General features: G+C 52.9%; 1 protein-coding gene across 22 annotated transcripts in view; it reads right to left on the reverse strand.

The window, feature by feature from the left end:
* Positions 1-25,115, reverse strand: part of PTPRF (protein tyrosine phosphatase receptor type F) — a 389,399-nt gene that overhangs the window by 13,164 nt on the left and 351,120 nt on the right. For 13 of the 22 annotated variants that reach the window (XM_075759629.1, XM_075759626.1, XM_075759624.1 and 10 more), the window contains 6 exons: positions 22,301-22,455; positions 19,036-19,151; positions 16,150-16,182; positions 13,586-13,683; positions 5,525-5,648; positions 3,551-3,726 (listed from right to left, as the gene is read on the reverse strand). In XM_075759629.1, the coding sequence (XP_075615744.1) occupies positions 3,551-3,726; positions 5,525-5,648; positions 13,586-13,683; positions 16,150-16,182; positions 19,036-19,151; positions 22,301-22,455 (702 nt within the window). The remainder of the gene's footprint in view (positions 1-3,550; positions 3,727-5,524; positions 5,649-13,585; positions 13,684-16,149; positions 16,183-19,035; positions 19,152-22,300; positions 22,456-25,115) is intronic. The other 9 variants (XM_075759638.1, XM_075759646.1, XM_075759642.1 and 6 more) reach the window with 1 other exon arrangement.

The raw sequence follows: 25,115 nt of genomic DNA on the forward strand, positions 1-25,115 counted from the left end.
CAAAACAAACTTCAGAGGAGTTCCCTGTGCAGGATAATAGCAGCGCCTGGGCTGGTAATTGAAAATTATTTATTCATGACCAGATAAGAGTCAGTCACATTTTCTGCCAAATTTACCCATAATGTTTATGCCCCATTTTCAAGCTCTGTAAATTTTATGCTGAAGCCGATGCACTGTGGCACTAAAGCAGATAAGAGATGTTTTCTTCTGGCAGTGCTTGCTTCTCATTAACTTAAGGAGCACAGTAATGTCCTGAACAGCCATTTAGTGCAGCTTTGCTGAGTGGTTCCTGTCCCTTCCCTTTGATGCCCTGTGCCCAAGAGCAGCCGGGCACCTCTACTCAGCTCGAGAGCTGTACTCTGTTCCCGGCCCTGCTCGCAAGCTCCAGATGGCATCGCTGCCAGAGAGAGGGCTGGAGAGGGACATGGCTGCCAGGCCCCTCTTCCCCAGAGCCCTTGAGCACCCACCTCTTCGCACCCCTGCCCGGGGACATGAAGTGCCAGGGGAGATCACGCCCCAGGGATGGCCGCTTGGTGCTCTAGGCTGGGACAGAACGAGCCACGGTGCTGCTCTGGGAGACCTCGCTCTGCCGGGCTCTTGGGGATAGCCCAGGGTAGGAGAAATCCTGCTTTAATACCTATCTCGTGCAACACAGCCCGTCTGGGACACGCCACACTCGCAGCTTTGGGAAAGCTAATCTACAATGTGTGTTTCTGAACTGCCACCAAATGATTCTAAAACTGATTGTAAAGCTTTGAAGGCAGCTAAATTGCACAATCCAGCCATTTCTATCCTTTATGTGCCTCTCGCTTTGTGAAAACATGAAAAAGGGAGGATGATTTGGACCATCAAGCCAGCTGAAATTGCAGACCATAAAAGCTGATGCTCTTTAAAGATTTTTTTCCCCCTGCAGCTCAGGAGCCCTTTAAAGCAGTGTCACCCCTACAGGGCTGCAAAGCTGCTGCTGGTCCCGGTCGGCTTATCTACACACAGCACTGCCGAGGGGGACTTGGGGAAATCGCTTGGGAAGGTGGCAGAGCCTGCTCTGTGCTGGGCATCTGCCCACCCCAGGCTCTGCCGCGAGAGAGAGTCCTGTGCCTGCGCCGAGGCCCCTGGGCAAGGGGACTTTCAAGCAAGGTTGCCCGTGGGTAACAGTGTGACGCCATGTGACTGCCTGGAGCAGTGTTGTCCCACAGCACTGTGAACATCAGCAGGCGGCGATGCTGCAGGGACCCAAGGGGTTGCTTCAGATGAGGTCTGAAGGCTCTGGAGTGAAGTCAGCTGTAAAACAGTGACTCATGCTGAAAGCTGGGAGCAATGGGCAGTGACCGGGATCTTCTTTGGTGCCGAAAAGGTGTGCTCCTCAGTGAACTTTAGCCATCATCAAAGGGGCATGAGGAAAAGCAGAGCAGGAAGGTGGCTGAAAGCCATCCTGCCTTGGAAGATGCTGGAGAAGCCAGAGAAAATAATTTCCTGGAAGTTCATATCCAAGCTCCCCACCAAGGCCCTCCTGTGAGTGGGTGCCCTGAGGCACCTACAGGGTCCAGCAAACACATCCAGGGAAGCTCTTGCTGTGCAGGGCTGGTTCGACTGGTGGCTGGGCTTCCCTGCTGCCTCCCCCGGCAACCTGCCCCTCCAGCAGTGCCTGAGAAAACTGCCTGTGGCTCACTAGTGCTGAGGACATGCCAAAAAGCCACCAGGGCACGGGCAGGCGGTGTTGGGGAGCAAATGCTGGGGTCTGGGTCCAGTCGGGTCAGCCTAGAGCCCCTGGGCAGCACGCCCGGTCAGGCAGGCTGCCTGCAGCTTCTGCGAGGGCTCTGGTCACCCCCTGCCCATGACAGGGATTCACAGTGCCTGTCCCGTCACCAAAAGCCTGACCACGTGCACCGTGTTCTGGACAGAAACCAACACTGCAGAAGGTAATTGTAGGATGAGATGACAGGGAGCGTGCTCGGGGGAGATAACGCACAGCCCAGCAGCACAGGCATCTCAGGCAAAGATAAGTGCCTTTAGGGTTAAAGGAAACCCGTTATCTTTGAGAAACACGCATCTTGGAGTGCCTTCCCATAACCAAGCAGCCCAGAAGTTGAGAGAGTGAGGACTCTGGGCACAGATTTACTTGGCAACCTAAAAGGGCTTTTCCTTGTACTTCAAATATACGCTCCATCACCGACATGTGAAGGCACAAACCAGACCCCACATGACCCCCAGCTGCAGAGAGCAGCTGATCAGCAGTTTCTGATCTTATTTAGCCCATGTGCCCAGCCCTGAGCCGCAGGATGGGTCAGGTTAATTTACCCCCCTGTTTGGGCTGGGGTGGGCGATGGCGGCCATTGGGCAGAGGCAGGGCTGTGCAGAGGGGAGCACAGTGCAAAGCTGGCGTTGGATCTCTAGAGGCAGCTCATCTCCAAGGAACACTATTTTTCCCTGCAGGCTGTAGGGCATTTGTAGAGCCGGGGAAGCCCATGAACAAAGCCTATTTTTGTACATGCAGGAAAAGCAGATCTGTTTTGCTACGGTGATCGGTTGTTCCAGGTGCTTCCTCCCAGCCAGTGTGGGCTAGGACACCCCTGTGAGCATTTCAGTGCTAAAGCTTTGAAACAGAGGGAGAGCATGTGGGCAAAAGTTTTAACTAAACCCAAACTTGACAGTTTCTGCTTCTCAAGAATGAGCTTATTGGGCTAAAAATAACCAGTGCTTCACAGCTTGAGAATACAGCCCCTTCTCCTGCCGTTGGCATGGCAACACTAAAATATTCTGCAAGCACAAATGCTCACCGCTAAAATTTTACTTTTAGGAACAAACTGAAGCATGAGAGGCAGAAGCTGCCTCCTGCTTGGGCAGGCTTTGCCCAACGGGTGTGTCTGGGTACGGGAGTGCTTCGGTCACAGCTTACAAACTCCTGCTTCAGGGGCTGAGTAAGAACCTCTGTCATGAGACACCATAAGCATCATCTGCAGCGAGGGCTCCTGCTCCTTCCTCTCTACCTTGCGCCTTCCCCACGGTTTGCAGGCAGATTTGCATGTATTACATCAGAATATCTAATCTTGGCAGTATGAGCTGATCGTTTATACTTGTTGTCATTGGACAAGGCAAAAATTAGTCTTGTTATTGCAACGAGACCCCGTCAGCCATTCTCCTGCATTGCCAGAGATGCCAGGGCCCTGTCAGGCTGCAAGATGCTGCTGATACCACCTACCCACTGCAGCTTCTCAGCTTCTGGGACGCAGCCCCCAGGCTTTCAGGGACTGTCAACACTCCCCATCTCAGAGCTTTTCTTTCTCCCTTTGGCTTGAGTAATATGAGCAGGGAAAGGATGGGTGTGCATGCAGACACGCGGGCAAGGCAGAGGCTAACGACTAGCACAGTGACAGGAGGTTTTGCCACCCCACAGGGATGAGCTTACAAGGCACTTGCTGCTGGGGTGCCTGCAGCAGTGAGACACACCACTGGATCAGCCTCTACCTGGATGTCCTTATGCTGAGAAGCATTCCCATCCCTCTCTCATGCCCTGCCATCAGCTCCAGAAAAGAGAAAGCACACACTGTACCCTGGACTTCTCCTCCAGCCTGGTCATCATGACTATAGTTGCTGTTCTCTGTTCCCACACCATCCTCCAGAAGTCGCTGAGGGTTTCTGGCAGAGGTCCTTGTGTGGCGATGTAGGCGTTTTGCTTCCGATACCCATCAATGTAATTTGCATTGATGTAATCACTGCCTGGGACCCCTGCAGAGAAAGAGGGTGAAGTGTTAATGCAGGGGCAGCCCACGGCCCTGTGCCTATCGCTCTGCATGGCCTCACAGGCAGGGGAAGAGGCTGGCATGTTCACAAGGCTCTTGACAAGTCTCCTTTACAGGGCGAAGCCAGAATCTCTCCTAGGGTTCCTGCAAAGGACAGGGATGGTGCCCGAACAAAGAAGAACCCTTTGTAACTCCCACATTAATGCAACAAGCAGGCAGCACCAAAGCAGAGAGACAGCTGCCACCCGCACACAAAGGGAAATTCACAGGCAGGAATATTAAGGAGCTCCATTTGGCCCCAAGCAACTAATTGAAATAATTGTCATAAATTCACCAGCTATTTGTTATGGTCCTACAGCACCTTTTAAAAATGAGGCTGCTTCATTAGCTTGTCTCTGTTAGCAGCAGATGTCAGGCAAGGATGTCCTCCCATCCCTCCTGCAGGGACAAGTACCCCAGGGGAGCCAGAGACCTTCCTCCCACCACCACTGAAACCCTCCTCAGTGTAATTCCCCCTCTGCTGCCTATTGGCAGAGGCTGCTCCAGCTCCCACTCTGCCTCCACCACAGTAAGGAAAGGACTTTCTTGTAAAGGCTTTTAAAATGCAAACACACAGTTACTAAAATAAATGTGGCAAAGCAGAGGCCTGGGGCTGTGTTTCCAAACCCTGCTCAGCATGGGCTGCCCAGGCTGCAGGGAGGGAAAGCAGCAGTAATCTCCTCATCTCCCAAGGACAGTGCATCTGCATTTCATTAGAGGAAGGCAATAAAGCTGGAGGTCTCCCCCTCACCCTTTTGTCCTGGGGAATTTTCTACAGGTCCCAGCAGCCTCCAGCAGAAACAAAGTGCTGGCAGCTCTGGGGAAGCAGCAGCAGCTGGAGTGCAGCTTGCGGCTCCCTTGGCATGGGCGGCAGGGACCTGGCAGGGTGCTTCGGAACAGTTCCCAGGAAGACACAGACATTACTTAACAGCAACTGAGTCAGGCTGGAAAGCAGGGGTTCCCCCATGTGCTCACCTCACAGCTGTCTAACAGGGTTTGCCCATGATCAGGGATGCCAGGGCTTCACAAAGCTGCTGCTGCTAACAGGCCTTGCTGTGGATTGGATCCCCCTCCTTCTCCCCCAGAGGATGAGTGGTGCATTAGCATTAGAAAAGACTCCTCCATCCCAAGAAAAAGGACCTAGTGACTGCAGGGCCGCCTGGAAGCAAAGCCAGGCCCCAGTCTCTCCCCCAAGCAGGGGTGCATTGAATTAGCTGCATCTTCCTCATCCCCCATGAGTGGGCTCCGTTCTGGTGTGCAGAAGTGGGTGCTGATTTATAGACCAGCGGGAATGGGTGAGCCTGGACTTCGGTACCTGGGCTCCAGCTCCTCTGCATACAAGAGGACTGCAGAACAGGCACTAAACCCACATATTAGCCTAGACTCCAGAGATGTGGAGCTGGTTCTTGGAGCTATGGGGGTCAGTGCTATGAACACTAGGGCCCAATGCTTCTCCCATGGAGTGCAGGGACGTGTGGAGTCTGATGTCCCATCTCTGCTGGCACCAGCAGTCGCAAGAAGCAACCAGATGGGGCACACCGCTCTGAGGTCACTGGGAAAGCAGGGGCGGCTCTGCAGAGCCCTTCCTCTCTTCTTGCCAGCCAGAACACACCTTTGCTCATGCCGACACTAGACATGCCTCTTGGTGTTTGCCCCTGCTCGACTAAGAACAGGGGGAGAGACAGCCTCCTGCTACAGCCAGGTTCAGCTGTTTGCTGGGGTGCCTGCTCTGAGCTCACTCTTACCATCGATGGAGGTCAGGATGACACGTGAGTGGTCATAGGCGATCACATTTGCATAGCGATTTTTCGGTTTATTCACTTCCAGGTTGGAGTTCTCCCAGGTGAACTGCTGCCCCGGATCAATGGACTGTGGAGAGAAAGAGAGGGAGGGAGTCAGGAGCGGTTACAGCACAGCGGGACACTGCAGCACATGTGTGTTTCAGTCAGGAAATCAGCATCTCCCCGCACACCTCTCCCCAGGCCAGACGCAGCTTCCCTGGGTATCCCTAGCAGCAGTGTCAAGCCAGACCACACCGAAACCCAGTCCCCAGTGGGACCTGCCTCCTGTGACCTGCCTGCAAAGCAGCCCCTCACTAGGGCAGCCTGCTGCAGATGAGTCTTCACCTCCACTCTCACTGTGCACTCATCCTTTCCTCTGGAGCAACCCATCAGCAGAAATTTGGTCTTATGCCAGGACTCCACAGAGACCTGACTGCGCAGTTCTTGACCTAGCGGTTTTATTAGCTGTTGAACTGCAGTCTCCTGAAATATAGCAAGCCCTGGGTGTCTTGTGCCCCAGGAGCTTTGGGTATTAGCGTCCTGCAAGACAGCCTAGGAGCTTTTGCCAAGGAAAAGTCATGAAAATTGATAGGTTACTATCCACTGCTCCAGCTACTTATGCAATGTAAACATCTCTCGTTTGAGTTAATAGAGTGACAAGGAACTATAAACCTGGAGAAGAGACGTGGTTATAAATCTTGGCCAAAGGCCCACATGCTAAGCAACTGCCTGAAAAGGACACGGTCCCGATCCCACCTGCGTCCTGGCCACGCACACCCAACGCCTCTCCCACGAGCCATGTGCTCACACACGTGGTGCAGGGCTCCTCCGTGGCCAGGCAGCCCCTTCCCAAAGCCCTTCCTGTTGTCTTTGTCCATGCACAAAACAAGGGGGAAAAGGACCACCCCCAAAGCACCCGTCTGAGATGGGATGGCTTCTTTGGCTGAGAGACATGCGAGGCACCTAGATAAGACAGCTGCCTCATGCAGGGATTTGGTCTGCACATGCAGCCCTGGGCAGGCCCGGGGCAGGCAGCTACAGCAGAAATCAGTCATCCCATGAAACCCCCTCCCCTTGAAGTTACCAGCACAGTCAAACAATTCTTAAAATCATGCTCCAGCTCAGGGTTCCTGAAGCTTCACTGGCCCACAGGCAAAAGTATTGAGTAAACAGGCCAGGGGAAGCACCACATGTCATTCTCTCTGCAGACATCTGCATTCATCGCTTGGCAGAGAGCCATGTCAGAAGGTTTCTCAGGCAGTAAAATGCCCATGAGTCTGTCAGCTCTAGCTCAGCTGTGAGCATAAGGCTTAGCCGGGAAGCACCGCTCCCTCACCGGGCTGACCAGGACAGCCCTCACAGTCCCTCTGCTCAGCCCCATCAACCACCATTTGTGCACAAGGTGACGCCCATCGCTGTCCCCTACTCCCCTGCGCCGCTGAGCAGGCACTGCCCAAGCGGCCAGCAGTGACTGCAGGTACCCAGCTCGGGTATGGCCTGAGGGCTTTGCGGCGCACGCAGGGCACGAGCCAGCGCTGTGCCAGGCGGCAGTTGCCCGTCCCCACGTGTGGCCCACACCACCAGCCCTCCCTGCAGCAGCAGGCTGCCTGCAGGCAGAGGGGCCAATGCTGACGAAAACGCACAGGAGGATGTGACATCACAGCGATGCTAATAGGTAGGTTGGGAAATGTAGGATGTAAATAGACATTTCCTACAGAAAACCTGTAATTTTCTATTATCAGTGTAATAAGCAGGCAGCAGCAGCGCTCAGAGGCGCTGCAGCAGGGAGTGCAGACCGCAAGCACCACTTCTGGCTGGAAACCCACGGGCCTGGCTGCCACAGTCCCTGCACACTCTGCTGGGTACAGAGATGTCCCAGCGCAGGTCACAGTTCTCTGGGGCACTTGGTTTCATTCAGGCACCTATATTTTGTTTTCAGGATAGGCTGCTCACTGAATCGGCTCTTTGGATGCTCCCCTTCCTCAGCTGTGTGGCAGGGATGACTGCTGCCCACCTAATGATGGGGCTGAACTGGAGAAGGGCAATAGAAATAAATGATCAAAGGCATGAAAAAGAGGAACAAAATGTGCAAGGACTTTTATGTTTGGAGTAGAGATGAGTGAGAGGGTTTTTGATACCAGTCTAGTCAACTCGGAGCACATTGAAGGAGAAGTACAAAGACAAACTAAGGAGGAACATCCACCAATGCCTATTAAAGACATAAATAACACTTGTTTTTCAAAAAGGTGGCCTTAGTCTGCACAGACAGCCCAGGCAGAGAGCTGGCTAGCTGCCAGCAGAGTTGAGACCAGCCCTGAAGATAAGAGTGAGCATTTTCTTGCTGCTGAGGAGCGTCACAAGAAAACATCAGCTCTGCTTGCACCCTGTGAACACTTGCTCAGTGCTGGGCACAGGTGGGTGCTGGAGCAAGTCCCCCCTCTGCAGAGGAGGCAGGGAGAGCTCAGTGCAGTTATTCACGCTCGATCTATGCCGCAAATCACTGCCAAAAGGCTGCAGGGCTGCTCAACTTGTGGGGTGCAGCGTGCTTTGCACAGCAAGTCTGTGTCCTGCAACAGCAGTGGAAAGGGTTATTTCCTGGGGGAGACAAGGCTGCCAAGAGCCCCAAGAACCGAGGAGGAGCATCAAGGTGTTGCCATTAGGGTTAATTGCTTTGATGTGCAACGAGGATGTGCAGAAATGGTCTAATCATCATCAGCCTCTTAAGAGGGCAAACAGGTGAGAAAGTCAGAAGTAATACAGCACCTGAGTGCAAAGAGGCTCTAATTAAATACTCCTGCAAATTAGTGACTCATTTAGAAGTAAAATGATTTAATTTAAACTCTGGTGATGAATTAATGTACACCTGTTCCCCCCTTTAAGGCAAACAAATGAGTAAATAAACGGGATGATGATGGGCTGCTTGGAGAGCAGTTGAAGCCCTTACATGGAGTGGTGGTTTGCAGGTCTTGCCCCATCTCCAAATGATGCTCTGCAGCCCCTGACTATGGCAGCGTTGCCTTGTCTCCCCACCTTGTTTCACAACTGCCTGGCCCTGGGACTCTGCTCTTGTTCCTTTACTGGGGCTCATGGGAATCACTGCTTCATCCCAAAACTTGATCAGAGTAACACTTTCAATTCATTTTTCCTAGAAAGCAGAAGGGCTGGGAAATTGGAAGGAAATGAGCCAGGAACAAACTTAAAAGCACCATGAGTTTTACTTTTGCTTTGCTTTAAAGTGACAGGGGAGATGCTCTAAGACAGCAAGTGCAAATTAAGAAAAAGCCCAATTAGTAAAACTCCTCCTTCCCAGCATGAAAGTGTAAGAGGCAATCTCTCCAAAGCAGCTCAGGGATCCCTGCTGCTACTGCCATCAACATAAAGACAGAGCCAGACCATTGAAACAGGATTGGAAAAAGGCTCTTTCCTCGAAAGATTTGAGAACACTTTACAAATACCTTGAAAACATCCCTGGGTGTCAGTCTGTCTCTCAGATATGGTCCACCTTGGGCTTGCTGCTCCCCTTCCTCTGCAGCTCCAAAATCCCCCCACATGCAGAGTCCCTGCTGCTGCCTCCGCTGCTGGCAGGCATGGGCAGCCCTGGCAGGCAGATCTCTGGGGCACTATGGCAGCTCCGCTGGCCCTGGCTGAGGCGGCCAACAGCTGGGTGGCCACGGCCCCATGTTGCTCAGCAGCCCAGGCGGCTGCACAAGGGCATGGGGAGGGGAAGGTGCTCGGGCTGCGAGCGCTTCCCGGCCTCCTGTGAAATCAACCACATTAGCACAGGCATTGACCACTGTCAATCTGCGCTGCGTCTCAAATGAGGACATAATGCGCTCCTGAATCAATCGCTGGCAGTGCTTCAGCCTTATTATTCTTATTACCGGAACGTGAGTGCTGCATTCCTGCCAGGCAGCTTCCTGATTAGCCCATTAAACCCACAAGACACGGCTCCCTGGGTGCTATCCGCACCCCGGGTCCAGCACCTCCTGGGCCCCAGGGACCCAAGCACCTCTCCTGCTGCCTAAGCTGCCTTACCAGGGCTACAGGCATGGGAGATGCAACGTCCTCGGTGGCTTTAAGGGAAATGCAAGTGAACACAGGGTTTGGGCAGGCCAGCAGTATTTCTCTCCATACAAAACTGTGGGGAAGGGGCTGCAGCCTCCCACAGCGCTGGGAAGCCCGAGCACAATCAAATCTCATGCATAACCTAAAATCTCATGCACCAAGGACTAACGTGCCGGGCAGAGGAACGCTGCCTGGCTCTCATCACCCCCAGCCTGCTCTGCTCCCAGGGGCCATTCACTGGAGGGACATGCCGAAGGGACTGGGCATGAGAGGCAATGGCCACAGGTTGCAGTCTGGACATAAGGAAAAAATTTTCCACTGGGAACGTGGTGCAGGATCTAGCCCAGAAATGGCCGTGGAAACCAGCCCTGGTTGGAGCCAGTCTGTTCCGTGTTTGCCAACAGCAACAAAGGGGACAGCGGCACCCGGCTTACCGGATCCCACAGTGAAAGTGTGAGATGCAGTGTGCGTGTGCACACTTGTTTGTACCAGTGCGGGTACCCCCCATCCGAGGGCAGGATCCTGCCCCACGTCCACAGGCTGCAGCATGGGAAGATGGCCCACAGGAGGAGCTCCAACACAGCTGCAGCACCCGCCACAGCCCGCAGATAAATAATTAAGGGACTCAGCCTCCATTCTACTTATTTAATTCCATTAATCCCACACTGTAAATTCACTGTAGCTCTCACTGTACACTAAAAATGAAATACTCTCCTGGTGTGGCCGGGCCAGGAGCTGCTGCCAGACCCCTGCATTCCGCTCCCCCCAGCTCTGCTGCATGCCCGGCAGAGCGTGGTGGGCCTGTGCTGTGCCCCACGCCAGAGCAGCGGGCAGCAGAGCGAACTGTGCCTGCAGCCGGCTCAGCTCCCAGCAGTCTCCTGTCACACCAGGGGTACCAGCATGTCCAGCTGGGATTGCTCCCTGCCCGTCGGGGGTGAGGGCTAACCCGCAACTTGGAAACCTGCTATTGCTCGCTCCATGCTGACTTTGTTGCACAGGCTACTCAGCCACGTGGGCTGGCAAACTGGTGTAAGCAATAGTATTGGTTCTCTGACCTGCGGGAATGAAGGCCAGATGGCTCCAAGAAATCTCTGCCACCCTCCTTGCTCTATTCCCAGGTGTGTGGGGAGGTGCTGACAGGTCTTGTTTTGTGTCACCTGGGTCTAGGTTACCATGTTATCACTTGCACAACCAAGGCAAGCACCAGACTGATGGCTCTGGGCAGCTGGCCTCAGTGGATAAAGGTGTCATTAAATATTCACTCTCTGCCTGGGGTGCCACTGCTCCTGGAATGTGAGCCATCTATAAACAGTCCTGCACCCCATGGAGATGTGAGGCTGCTAGGCTGCTCTGCAAAAACACTTAAAATGCAGCAATTCCAAAGCACAACCAAACAGCAAATGGGCCTTGGGGGTTCATCTGTGATGCCTTCGTCCCTCAGCTCTCCCTGCTCAGCTGTGATATGCCCAGCCTGGCAGCACTATCGTGCCGTAGGGACACAGGGTCAGGGCCTCCATCTTTCCAAGTGCTGGGTCACCACTCAGGTCTGCATAGGTGTGGGGCTCACACGGTCCCAGGGTGAGAGCTGGGACTGTATCATCACTTAATGACTGCAACTGCACAGAATTTGGTGAGCTGTGGTTCCCATGACAAGCAGCTGAAGCTCCCGCAGGGGCTGCACAGCCTGCTCCTCTCCCACCTCCGCTGCTTCCACACCCACCCTGCAGATTCCCTTACTCAGCAGCACATGCCATGCCCATCCTGCCCTCCAGCCCTCCCACCACAGACCCAAAGAGAGCTGTTGCTGTGTCAAACCTGCGCACACAGGGACCAGGACAAGAGCAGACCCATCGCCACAGCAATCCTGCACAGGCAGCTGCCGTTCTCTGCAAACTCAGTCCAGGATTTTTCTCATTGGCATCTCAAATGGGAAATGACTGTACTGATCCCCATACGCCAACAAAGGGCAACCACTTCTGCTTTGGGGTCTATCCTGATATCAAACACCGTATGAGCCTGTCATGTTCAGTAATTTCTAGCTGATGAGCAGTAAAACACAGCAGAATCCAAGGGAAAAAAAATTACATGCAACAATCAGCTACTTAATAGCTGCTTCAACATGAAAAGTACAACTGATTGGTGCTCTCAACCAGCCATGATATTCTAAAGAAAGAGAAATGAGAAGAGAGAGGCTCGTGAAAAGAGCTGAGAGAATTTACTTAATGCTTATTTTTTCTGAAACAGTTCCCACAGCTCAATATTACGCTGCAGGCTCCAACCGGCGCAGGCCTAGTGCGGGGATGGGAGTGCAGACACTGGATCCTGCTGAATCCCCACCACGCAGCAGAGGCACAGGCTGCTTGCGGTGCAGTGGACAGCTCTGCTTAACATTTCAGCTGGAAAAAAGCCCAAGGCAGACAGATATGACTGCATACCTTGGCATCACTGGCAGGACATACATGAACACACAGGTAATTGCAAGGGAAGCACATTATTTCTCCAAACATCTCCCAAGTTGCGATGTAATGCTGTAGCTGGTGAAAGCTCAGCTTCTCTCTGGTCCAGACAGCAGTATGCAGAGGGACAGCAAAGCCCTCCACTTGGCATCCTGAAGCAAAAAGGAGCTCTGCGCCTTCTTCAGATACACACAGCACACCCTTTGAACTAGCTGGAATTCGCCCCTTACCTTCTCAGCACAGAGATCTGCTTTCCCTTTCCTGGCATATATAATCCTACCTCGTGGGCAAATGTTCTGATCTCATCTCATAAATCAGTGTAGGTATGCTGCAGGAAGGGGAGGCCACAGGCACAGGCAGATAACAATTCAAACAGAAGTGATAACACATGCAAAGGACACTTTCCAAATTTATTCCCTCTTTAATACCAGTGGGGGGTTTATTTACAAGTCCCCTGCAGCTCAAGAGGGTCCTGCATGTAAGCACAGGAAAACATATATCCTGCCACTGCTGATCTCACGGCTGCAAAGGAACTTTCCCCGACTTTTACAAGTTTTCAACCTAATCATCCAGCCTGGAGAGTGGAGAGAAAGGCAAGGCAGTCCTTGTGCAGGTCAGCCCCTTCCCCTCCACATGTGCACCCCCTCGGCAAGTTGTCCTCAGAGGAGGATGGGGATGGAGGGGGTCAGGCTGCGAGAGGTGCAGCGCAGGATGGGGGCAGTTCACCAAACGCCCAGCACCTGCCTCAGTGTGAGCAAAGGCAGCATCGGCAGAGGGTGCGGACTGTACCTATCCAGGGGCTCCACCAGAGATGTGGTGGAGGACGGGAGTGTGATTTGGCAGTGATGGGGAGTTTGCAGCTCAGGATTGCAGGGCACAGGCAGAGAGCTCCATTCAGGGAGGGGAGCTGGGACTGCTCCAGGGCAGAGGGACATTAGTGGAATTTCCGGTGGCAGAGGTTCTGAATGGCACAGGCTAAAGCCAGCACAGTTCAGCAGTGTGCAGGGGAGAGTAGGTTGGGAAAGCAGGAATGAAAATCCAAATGCCTGTTCACCAGCAGTGGAGGATGGCACAGAAAGCAAAGCTTTGAATGCAGATGGAAGTGAAGGGCCATGGGATGTTGTGGATTCAAAATACCTCAGCCAACCTGCATGGAGGGCAGCCCTCGTGGAGCAAAGCAACAAAGTAAACAGTGACAGCCCAGGCGGGTAGACACGAGCTTCCATTCACTCCTAAGACCATAACCATGGTGGGAGCGTGGTGGGCTGCTGTGCATTCAGCTCCAAGGCCTTTTCCCTGCACAAGCCATACTTCAATTGCTCAAGGCGAGTTCCCACCGCTCTGGGGCTGGCAGGGAAGAGCTGGCAAGTTCCCAGGCCTGGCTCGGGGCCCGCGCAGGCAATGCCAGTGCGGGGGAGGCACGGCTCAGCTTTCAAGCCCTCTCTGCTGGGGGTCCTGGCCAGCATCACTCTGCCCCCTCTGCCCGGCATGCTCTCACGCTCACCTCGTACTCCTGGGAGAACTTCAGCCCGTCGTTGGCTTTCAGCCTGTCGATGTTGTCGGCGAGGTCCGTCACGGGGATGGGGGGGTGGTCACGCATGCCTGAGAGCAAGACAAGGAGGGAGGAGGGAGAGGAAAACGGTTACGGCTCTGCACAGCTGAGGAAGGCTTGACAACAGCATGTGCACAGCAAACCCAAAAGGTGGGTGCAAGGCGGACACGTGTGACTATGTGAAGCTCTGGGCGGGATGGATGGGAAGTTGGTGAGATCACACGGCATGCTGCACACACTCTCAGAGCACATGGTTCGGTGAAACAAAAAAGAAAGGTGATGTGCAGAATGTGCATGACCGGGTGAGCATGCTCGGACAGTACAGCCACTGGGCACACAGAGCAGGCCACGCAGCGGGCAGGGGCTCGGGCAAGCCCCCGGCAGGAACGGGTCGAGGAGACGCTGTCAATGCGCTTCCTGGGCTCCCGTGCGGGCTGGAGTTGAACACACTGATTCTCTGGTGCTCTCACCACCAAGGGCTGAGGCTGATCCTCTCGCTTACCCCTAGCAATGGCATTAGCCTACAAGAAACTTGCCCAGACCTGCACCATGGGAAACCTCTGTGGTATATGTGCACAGCTTTTTGGGTAGGCAGGTGCTGCCCCAGCCTCTGGGGAGCTGGAGAAAGATGGGAAGGGTCCCATGGAAGGATAGCTGCTCCCCTGGTCGGAGATCGCACAGCTTTCCGAGAGCTGAGGAGCAGCTCTGCCCGCAGCTGCATAACTCACTGGTTTTCAGTGGTGCTCCGGCGGCAGAGCCAGCTCCAGGGCCCAAATCCAGCTCCACTGGGCTGGCTTGTGCAAGGCACCATGTGCAGTGATGTGCCCTACAGCAGCTTCTGGGAAGCTGCTGCGAGCTGGGATGCAGCTCAAGCCATGGCAGAAGTCTTGCCCTGTCTAAAGCAGGGATGCACAGTATGGCTCACTCTGGGCACAGGGGAGAGGCCTGGGGATCCCACAAGGGATGGGTACTGTGGGGGTACACATGTGGGATTGGGAGGAGCCCTACTGGGGGCCTGCAATTCAGGGCTCAAGCATCACAACCTCTTACTCTGAAGCAGAGATGGTGAACTGGCAGAAACGTGGCTGTGAAACATCTCATCCAAAGCCTGGCTCATCCATATCCTAGGGCTCATGACTCCATTGGCTGCTCTGTGGGTTTCCCAGAAACCCCACGTGGGTAATAAAGATTATTAATAGGCTGAAGCTGTTGATTCACACCCAGGGAGACAGGCTGGAGCATGGCCAGGAGCTTCTCAATCGCTCAGGAGCCTGAACACTGCCACAGATGGCAGTGATGGGCCGCTGAGGTGATGGAGCAGTCCCCAGGCTGGGTACGTGCATTTTACACAGTGGTGACAAGTCACTAGGTGATAACATGGAAGTGTTACACCACAGCCGCTGCACAGCAGGGCTCCTCACACCTCTGCCAAAAGCATCTGACATCGCTGTGTATCGGCAAGACCAAATCCAACACACACTCGTCCTTCCAGCACTTGACAGCGCAGAGCTATCCACGGATGGCCTGAGAATACATGGACAGATGGAGAAGGAAAGATCCCTCTCCTGCCCTGTGCTGAGGTCCTCCTGCAAATGGTCCTCTGTTGCCCACTTCACCCATCAGGATCTCCAAGGTGGTTGAGCAGGCCCACAAAGACGATGCTCTAATTTCTGCACAATTTGATCATTGGTGCCAGAGCCAGAGCTCCAGAGGCTGTAGCTCAGGAGCAGCCTTTGCAGTGCAGGGCTGGTAGAAATGAACAATTGAATGAGGAGAACAGTGTGGGACCAAGGCAGAAGTGTGGGGCTGGAAGAAGAAAGAGGCTGGAACATAGCCACAGTATGTGCTTATCCCAGCGTGGTTATGTATGAAGTACAGCAGAGCCATGGACCACAGCAGAGCTGCAGACACTCATCTCTGCTTAGAAATACATGGGGTCTCCCCAAAGGGAGAGACCCACTGGGACTCTGGTGCCAACACTGCCAAGCAGACCAACTGCACGACAGTTCAGAGAAGATAAGCATCCTTTGGGAATCCGTTCTGCCTAACTCTGGGCACAGGCAACCCAGCCTAGGGAAGCCTGAGGAGAGTGTGTTCAACCACTGGGCTGCGGAGCACCCTTCAATTTGTCCATTAGAAGTTTTTAGCTGGCCACTCTCTGCAGAATGGCCAAGGTTCTCTGTCCCCATGCAGGGCCAGCTGCAGGCCTGGTATACCACTGTGAGGGGCAGGAGGTCTGGGAGCAGGCAAAGAGCTGCCACTGGAGCATCCTGGCAGCCCAGCACCCAGGGCCTTCCCTTCTGCACGGTGCTGTGGTGAGCTGCTGTAGTGCCGTGCAAACAGTACCCGAGCTTGGCCCCACGCATCATGTCAGAAAGTGAAATCACTGCCGTTCTACAGTCTGCTGTGAGTGAGGGTGACCTTCATGACATTGAAACAAAAATTACAGAGACGAGAGAGAAAGGGAAAGAAAAAGCAAAAGGTGTCAAAAGATAAATACAGGAGTTAAAACTAACTTGAGATATTCGGGCAACTGGGGACACTGGCACCTGCAAAGAAAAGAAACGGGGCAAGAACAGAAATCCCATTAGCCTTTAGTCATCATCGCAGAGGTTCAGAAATGGAAAGACAAAGAGATGAAGATGCAAAGGAAAGCACCATCTGCCACAGCACCAGGAGCCTCCCTCCTGCACAGGACCGGCTGCCTGGCTCTGGTGGCTGCTCTGCAGCTGGCCATCACACACCGGGCTTCTGGCTCCAGCCAGCACCATCCCCTGATGCTGACAAACACGTTGGGCTGGAGGTACTGGCAGGGGAGTGAGCACACAGGTCATCTAACACCAAGAGGTACACTTCTCACTGCACACCGCTGTCCACGGCCCAGCGCCTAAGGGCAGTCAGCAAGGGCAGGTGGATGGCAGGTACAGGGGACATCCGTGCTGCTCGGCGGCCAGGAGGACTGCACTCAGCCCCTGCAACCTCTACTCAGCGTCCCTGAGCCTACAGCTCGCTCGCAGCTCATCGGCAGTGCAACTCAGCCTCATTTCATGGTGTACTGGGACACTGCCTGGTCCCGGATCCTTTCAGTGACTTGGCACAGTGGTATGTTAGTACAGAGAGGCCAACAATAGGGGAAATAACCCTTGTCTGAAGTAAAAACCACAAAAATGAGAAAGCTTAATATTTAATAACAGCAGCCTAATTAATGATGCATTAAACAAGTTTTCCCTGCCCAGCACACTCCAGCAGGGAGACCAGCTACCGAAGCGTGCAGGGCTGGTGGCCAGCACCTCTTGTCAACGCATCCACCGCAGCACCGCCTCAACCTCGGGCGGGTGACAGGGGCAACAGCATGGGCCCACTGGGCTCAGTGGTTTTCATGCCTCCTCATTAATGAGGACAAGCTCATCAGGAGCTGGAACAGTCATTTCTAGCCACACAGCACCCGCTTCCGCCCCACAGAGCCTCACAAGTGATGTGAGGGGGAGGAAGGGAGAAGAACACAGTGCTGTCACTTGGTGGGAGAGCGCTGGCTAGCAGCATCCCAGGGCACCGCTGCTGTCTCTAGTGAACTGGGCACTTTGGGTTGTTTTTATCTCTCCAGAGAGCTCTGCAAGCTTTCTGAATGGCCCATTCTTAGGCACAGGTGGGAAGACAAAATTTCCTGGATCCCTCTTCTCTCTGATGGCAGCTCTTGACCCTTTCTACAGCTCTAGCAAGGGATGCTCTTGTTGCAAACACGCTGATCTCTTGCTGGATGGGAGCAGATGCAAGCCTGACCTGTCAAACTCCTTCATGCAATGTAAAGCATGAGCACACAGCAAAGATGGCTCTTGTGTCCCTGGGCAGTGGAGACATGTCAACAGAGGCCTGTCCCCATGCACAGGTGTCCTGGAGCAGCCCTGTTCAACACCTTGTTCCTCCTCAAAGTGGAGTGCTGTTGCTGACTGTGTCTGGGCCCCCCACCTAGTGCTGCTCCCAGTGATCTGCCTGTTTGGATGTTCTTCCTCTAGCGTAAGTGCCTCCCTGCTTGCTCCCCACAGCGTTCCTCCCACACTGCAATACCACGCTGCTGCGTTGTGGCCAATTAATTGGTCAGGTCTGCTGGTAACTGCCAGGTGGTCGCTCGATCCTACCTGTGAGGTTTGCTATTGGTCCTGTGTGGGACATGCATTACCTACGGATCTCTGACAGCTGCGCTGGCACAGAGGGAGATATGCTGGTGAAGCCCACCCCAGGTCTGAGCCAGACCGCTGCGAGCGGCAACAGGAAAGGCTTCTCTTACCCTCCCTCCCAGACACTGCAGGTTTACATCAGGAAATGGTCCCTTCAAAACTCTCCTGTTAGATGAAAGCTCTTAGATGAATGAGCAGCAGAAGGAAAAGGAAAGTAGGTTACAGACTAGGAGGAGCTGCAAGTTAGAAGAGAGCCGTATGTGCCTCATTGATTGCTGAATTGCTCCCTCCATCACAAATGCCCAAGCGCTCCCCCACTTCATCTAGGACTTGAAGTCTCTGAAAGGCTCTGAGCAAGTTGGGGTGAGCCTGTCTTTGATCACTACAATGACAGGTATCGTGCTTTTGGTGCCATCAGAGACATACAGACAAAAAGCAGCAGCACGAGACCTTTCTGCAGCGTGAAGTACAGCTGCCTCCATGGGCTGGCAAACTAGCTACACCCCACCGCACCACAGGCCAGTGCGGGCATGACGAGGTGCTCTGCACCAAACAGTTGCATGCAGAAAGCAACAGCTGTTACTGAACTATCATCCTCTGCGCTGAGACCACCGTGTCCAGCAGCACCCTTCACAGGGCCGCAGCACTGACCAGGGAGCAATGTAGGCTGCAGGTAGCTCTTCACCCTTAGCTGAGTAGAGCAGGAGAGTCGGCACACCAAAGATCCTGGGACAAAGCTGCTGGGATGCCCTCAACAGTACAAGGGTGCTCTGTACCTCCTGATCCTCCCAGATGCAGCCCCTGTGGCCAGCACTGCACCAGTGGTGCTCAGCGCTAAATCTCAGCCTGAACCAAGCCAGTGCAGCAGCCGGGACCAACGCAGGTGTGCGCACTTGTGAGCTCTCCCAAGTCTACGTGGAGGCTCCTCCCGGCTCAGGACAACTGCGGCGAGCTTCACGTAATGTCTGACACACACCACACGCTAGGCTGTTCCTGTCCAGGTTCCCCAGCCTTGTGTGCTTGCAGTGACAGCGCCAGGGAGAAGGATTTGCAGACCAGAGAGTGGACACCTGGATATCCTTGGTCTAAGCCCTCTCTGTGCCATTGTGACTGAGAATTTGCAGAGCTGCTGGCGGGGGGGAGGACTGCAACTCCTTCTCTGGCATGGGGACCTGGCGAAGGGAAACCGGAGGAGGTGGGGCACAAGGGGGTTAAGTTGCTCCTTACCTGGAGTCTGGTAGTTGAGCCGCCTCATCTCAACTGGGTCAGAGGAGTGGGCCAAGAGTGAGTCCTTCAGGCCGATGGAGTGCTCGTCCTTGGAAGAGGGGGAGTGTGCCCTTTTCCTGTGGACAGAGACAAGCAGGTGAGCTCTGGCAAAGACTGGCATAAACCACCCTGGGAAGGAGTCTGGGTCCCTGCAACCCAGATACCCAGCTCCCTTGGGCTCTGAGCAAGTCACATCCTCTTCCATGCCGCCAATTTCCCATCTATGAAACAGGAAGGATCATATTTAAGCGATGGCAGAGGTTTGATTAGTGAGGCACTTTGAAATGTGATAGTCTGCGTAATATTTATTAGAGAAAAAACAGATAAATGCAAGACGTTGTTTCCTCTTACCCTCTCTAGGAACTATTTCCTGTAGTGGAAGGATATAATAAAATTTTTTTTCAAATATTAGAAATATTTAAATATAGAATGCTGTAATATAATAGTATAAAGGCTCTTCAGGGTGTGTTTTATTGGGCCATTAATACATGTCTTGAATGGTTGAAGGCACCCAAGGCGTGTATTAATGGAACAATAAAATATACTGTTGTCTCTTCATGCTATATTTATGCCTAGAGCAATGCCACCACCTCAGGCTCTTGCTGGAATTCACAGGCAAAGCAGGGACAGATCCAATCAAAAAGTGGACAAGTGAATATTAAGGAAAATCTAGTACTGCAAGAAGGGTTTCTAGCGATTCTCTAAGTCCCACTTGTTGCTCTACATTACAAGTACAGTGGATATACACCCATGCAGTAGAGAGGGGTGTTGGCCAGGAGCAGGACAGCAGTACTCTGTTCTGAGCCTGTGCTGACCCTGATGCTTTGCCAACATGCTGAGCATGCAGCAATATGCAAAGATTTTGTCTTTTGGCTACAGCCCCAAAATGGATTTTGCCTGACAGTGAACCCCTCTGCTGACCTGATGTTTCTGGAAGAGAGGGAGCTGCATCACTGCTAGTCTGCACAAATGCTAGCACATTTACCATCCTGCAAATTGCAACGGCCAGTCTCTGCTTTCTACCCTCCTGTGAGGCATTTCAAAGCACCCTGAAGGGTTGCCAGGTTCTGCACAGAGGCAGCTGCATCTCTGGATGGTGGCGATCCTGAGCCACGCATGATCAAGAAATACTCTGTCAGGGTGCTATCACTTCCACGGGGAGCTGTGCATGCTGCGCTGGCACTAGTGAGAAGCAATTAGGGAAAATTCCATGCATAAATCACGAGTGAAACCCGAATTCCTTCTGTGACCCAGACTGTGAGCAAGCTCCATCTGCAGCCCATGGCTGCATCAAACACTGGAGTTGTTCAATGGGGAGGACCAGCTTGCGAGTCTTAGGCTACTCTGAGTCATCTCAACATCTCAGAAGCCTTCTAGCTGCCTGGACTGAGACAAAAGAGCTGAAGGACTGAGAGCATTGATAGAGAGAAAGGAAAATACATAGCAAACAAATAAAGCAGTGTTTCTCCTATCAGGAGCACAGCAGGATGTGCCATGTCCCTGAGCCCTTGAACAAAGTGTCCCAGCTTTTCTGGGGAATGGGCACAGCACATAATTAATGTTTGTCTCTCTCATTAGCCTAGTCAGGACAACTGCTAAACAAACCTCCAGACCCCAAGCTATCCACTGCTACTCAGCTTCACTTCATTCCCATTGTAGATTTGACACTGTGAATATGCTGCACAGATAGCTTTGGGAGAAGATGCCTCCAAAGAGACGCTGGACAGCAAACAACTGTAGGAAAACACAGCATCATTCTGTGTGGTGCTGGAAGGGAATATGCTGCTGCTGCATGGGCTAGGACACAGCAGGGACATGAATGTCAGGTCTGAGCACAGCAGGCTGGTGCTGCTTCCTGGTGCTCCATCCACACCAGACTCTGGGACAATGCAAGGCTAAGCCAAAATGGGGACAGGTATAGAAATTCCCCCTGGGGCTATCTTCTCTCCTTAAAGACCAGCAAACACTTTGCTTCTTACAATTGCCTGGTATTCCCTCAAAGCTTCCTCATGATAAATAGCAAGAATGCACCTGCATTCTTGACTGAACAGCTCTCAGCCTGAAGTGACTGAGAAAACAAAGAAATACCTGTAACTGCTGGTGTTGTCATTTTTTTGATTTTTAATTTAATTGCAAAAACAATCTGGGAAGTCTTTATGTTGGAACTGTTTCCCTAAGAGCTGTGAGAGGCTGACAATTGCTAGAAGGCTGATACCTTTGAGGAAACAAAGTCTTTGTAAACCCCCAGGGCTGGCATGCCCTGTGCTCCCAAAAACAAAGATGCTCCTTACTAGCTTCAGACTTGATTTTTAAAAAGGGAAATAGACTTGAAATTTTAGCAGCAGAAGAAGATAAAATGGATTCCTACCTTTCTTGTTTACTAGATCCAGGGAAAAGCAGAAACAGAAGAAAGGAGATGATCACTGACACAGAAAGGCACTGACTGCACATGCACAGCAGAGCTCCATTTAATCAGACAACAAAGCCAGCTCCCTTCCCCGAGCTACAGATACATATGTAAATAGAGAGTCCAGGAGGAGCAGAACCTTGGAGCTGAGCTGATAGAGAATGACCTACTGTAATTGAACAGGCTACCCGAACACATGCAAATGCAACCTGTGGCTCCTCGGGAGGACTAACAATCATCTCACACTACAGTTACAGCTCTAGCAGGACTGCTCTGCTACGCAAAAGCAGGTGGTTGCTTCAGCAGGGAGCACAAGAGCGTGGATGGTCCTGATCTGGTAGCCTCAAAAAGAGAGTTCCTACTCTGGTTTCAGCCTGTCACATCCATGCCCTGTACTCACCACCAAGACTGTGTTCCCCACTCAAAATTCACAGCAGTGGGGGCACCTGCCAGAAATCAAGCAGGCAATTTCCACAGAAAATCAGTACTACAGATGTCCTCTAGGCTGCAAATCCAAGCTGTGACACCAGAGAGCGGTCGGACTGGCTTTAGGGACAAAGCTGCTCTCCTCTGTCCCACTGCTCACACGTTTCCAGAATCCACAGCAGCTCTGTGTCCTGGGGCTGATATTAATTACCTTCTGCATACCCAGCCCTTCTGCTTTCTTTATAAAGCAGCCTTCTGCTGTGCCAGGTGGAGACCTTCCTCCTCCCCATGACCACAAAGGACTGTCTATCAGAGTACCCCATATCTGAAGGCTACAAGGAGGGTCTTGAAGGTGCCACCACCTATAGTGCTCATGCCATAACTGGATCTCACCTTTTGAAGAGGAGTATAGCAATGACAATGATGATGATTAGTATCACAGCCAGGACAGGTCCCATCACCCACAGCATCTCTGGTTCATCCTGCTGCTTTGCTGAAGCCACTTCCATCACGATCTCATCCGAGTAGGGGCTGGCTGCATATCTCTTCTGAACAGCATCGGCAGGAGAGGGAGAAAAAAGGAAATGTCCGTTATGCTAAAGCAACAGCTACATCCCTGAAATGCCGAGGTTTCCCCTTGCCTCTGGCTAGCAGGGAATGGTCATGCTTCTCAAGCCCCGACAGCACACCACGGGATCCTCCCTCCCTTGGCATCAGTGGAGGTCACGCTGTGGAAACAGTCTCTTCCTGGTGTGAAACACTCCCAGTGCCAGCAACCTTCTGGCTAGCAGACCTGGCCTTAAGGTGCCAAACTAGAGCAGCCCAGCTAAGAGCCACTTGCCAGCCCTGGATTCTCTCAGAGCCAAATCACAAGCTTTTGAATCCCAACCAATTGCACAGTGGGGCTGGCTGATTATTCCCGAGTGGTTTATAATACCTGCTGTGCTGATATCAACACATCTCTCCAGGACAGGGCTATATTAGGAAAACCCCTGCTGGGCTAGGCGGTTTTCGTAAAGCAACGAAATGACAGGAACATTTTCTACCTGATGTCTCAGCCCTGATAAACAGACCTTGGAAAGGGGCTCATGCTCACAGGTTCCTTTCCAGAGACTTCTGCAATCTGGCAGCCCAGTGATTTATAACCCAGAGGGACAGCTTTCTAGCCCCACCAGCAAGACAGAATTAGCAGAGACCCAAACCCTTCCTGCAGAAAAATGACACTGCACCTGGCTTGTTCTGCTGCTGTTGCTAAGGCTGATGGAGCTGTGTTGTCCCTCAGCCTTGCTGGGTCAGAAGGGTTAAATGCTGCAAAAAGAAATCCTTTCCCCCTATTAGAGAGGGCCAGAGCTGTATCAGTTCAGTGCCTGTGGCTTTTGAGCAGCACCTGCTGCCCTGCATTAGGGAGCCAGAAACGCTCTGCTCCTGCCACAGAAAGTTTCGGTCACTGAAGAGGTGCCTGTGGATCTATAAATCGCCTGCTTTAAGGTCGAAGTTTAAACACGCACTTCATGTCTGTGTGCATAGGAGAAGAAAGGGAAAAATCAAGTGTGCTGGTGTCACACAAATGCACATCTTGATCTCCTCTCACAGGTGCCCTTGATCCCAGCCAGCCTGGTTTCAAACATGCATGGAGTACAGAAAATGCTCTTATCTGTAACATCCTTCTGGCAGCACGCACAGGTGCAGCATCCTAGCTGCTCTCCTCAGATTTATCAGCAGTCAGAGATACCGCTGGCTGCACTGGGAGCATCGGGGGTGGTTGCTGCTTTGTCTGTGAAACCTTTCAGCCCTGTGAGACCCTGTTTCAATGACCCTGAAATAACTGCTGGCTCCCAGTTCAGCTCTGTTCCCAGAGAAAGTCTGCACAGGACCACTGCAACCCATTGGCCTGTTCCTACGCTTCTTCATCCAATTCAAACAACAGGGCAGGGAGTCAGCAACAGCTCTGAGCATGGCAGAGACAGGAAGATGCTACATCGGTGGTGAGAGGATGGGGCAGAAGGCCTGGGGCTTCCCTTTGTATGGGCAAGCGGCTACTCTGTGACGAAGGCACAAAGGCTCTGCCTGTGACTACCCAGAAAGGTCAAGCTGCATTAGGTGGGGGGGAAAGGAGCATGCAGCAAGGTAACACGTGTGTCCATCTCCAAAGCTTTGTGCAAGAGGCAAAGATTCGTATTTTTGCAGACACACTTTGGAAATTCCTCCTTCCAAGAGAAGACAGAAGCAAAAGAGATCAGAAGGACTGTTATCTTGGTGGCATTTCCAAAGGCAGACTGCGAGGTGCAGGTGCCCCTGCTCTCAGAGATGGTATTTCAACCACAGTCCCCTTTGCCTTTGAAGAATGGCAATGTTACGCTCGCCTGCTGACACCAGAGACACAGCAAGCGATTTAAAAGGAGCTGAGTGGGGGAGATAGTGCACAGCCTTGGACAGAGTGCCTCATACTTCAAATGAAAATGGGTGCAATGCAGCGGGGGATGCAGAAAGGTGGTCTCTAGGAGCAGAGAGTAGTAACTCTGCTGGCTGGTGGTTCACTGGAGGGCTGTGGCAGATCTATGCGAGGGAGGAGATGATGATGATGGTCTGGGAACAACTAGTTAACGTCATCTCTTCTTGACAGGGACTGCCAGGATAGCACATCCCGAGGCCTCTGCCTTACCTTGCAGTTAATCTGTGAGCCTCCTTCCCTCACCAGTGTACACATCTTGCCACAAGAACATGTGAGCTGGATGAGTAATGAAGAACTTGATCAGCCCTAATGAGCCATTACAAGCAAACAAGGCTGAGGAAGGAAGCCGCAGCTTGGAAGCCGACCAAAGGATTCTGTGCATCTCTATTATTTCCATTATTTACACACCGGCTGCTGCCACCGCCGCCACCACCACTCCTGCCCTCTGTGTTTACAGCTGGACACTGATGCACAGGTCTCACCGTGCTGCTCCCTGCTTATTGCATCAGCTACTCCCTTCCTCCTCACGTGCCCAGGCCCCGTGTGCTTGGCAGCACGATGCCGACAAAGGCATGGCCCATTTGCCTCTAGCAAGGAGAGACACAGGAGCAAGAATCCCTTTGCAGCAGGCAAGCGTGCAGCTTTGCCCTGCTGACAACCCACTGCGATGGGAGGCAGGTTTGCTTCTCCAGATGTCACCTGAAAGTGAGATTCCGGCGAGAGAAGAGCCTGTGAAGGCAGGTTTGCAGGGGGAGC

Source organism: Balearica regulorum, chromosome 8 (genome assembly GCF_011004875.1).
Source record: "Balearica regulorum gibbericeps isolate bBalReg1 chromosome 8, bBalReg1.pri, whole genome shotgun sequence".
Lineage (NCBI taxonomy): Eukaryota > Metazoa > Chordata > Aves > Gruiformes > Gruidae > Balearica > Balearica regulorum.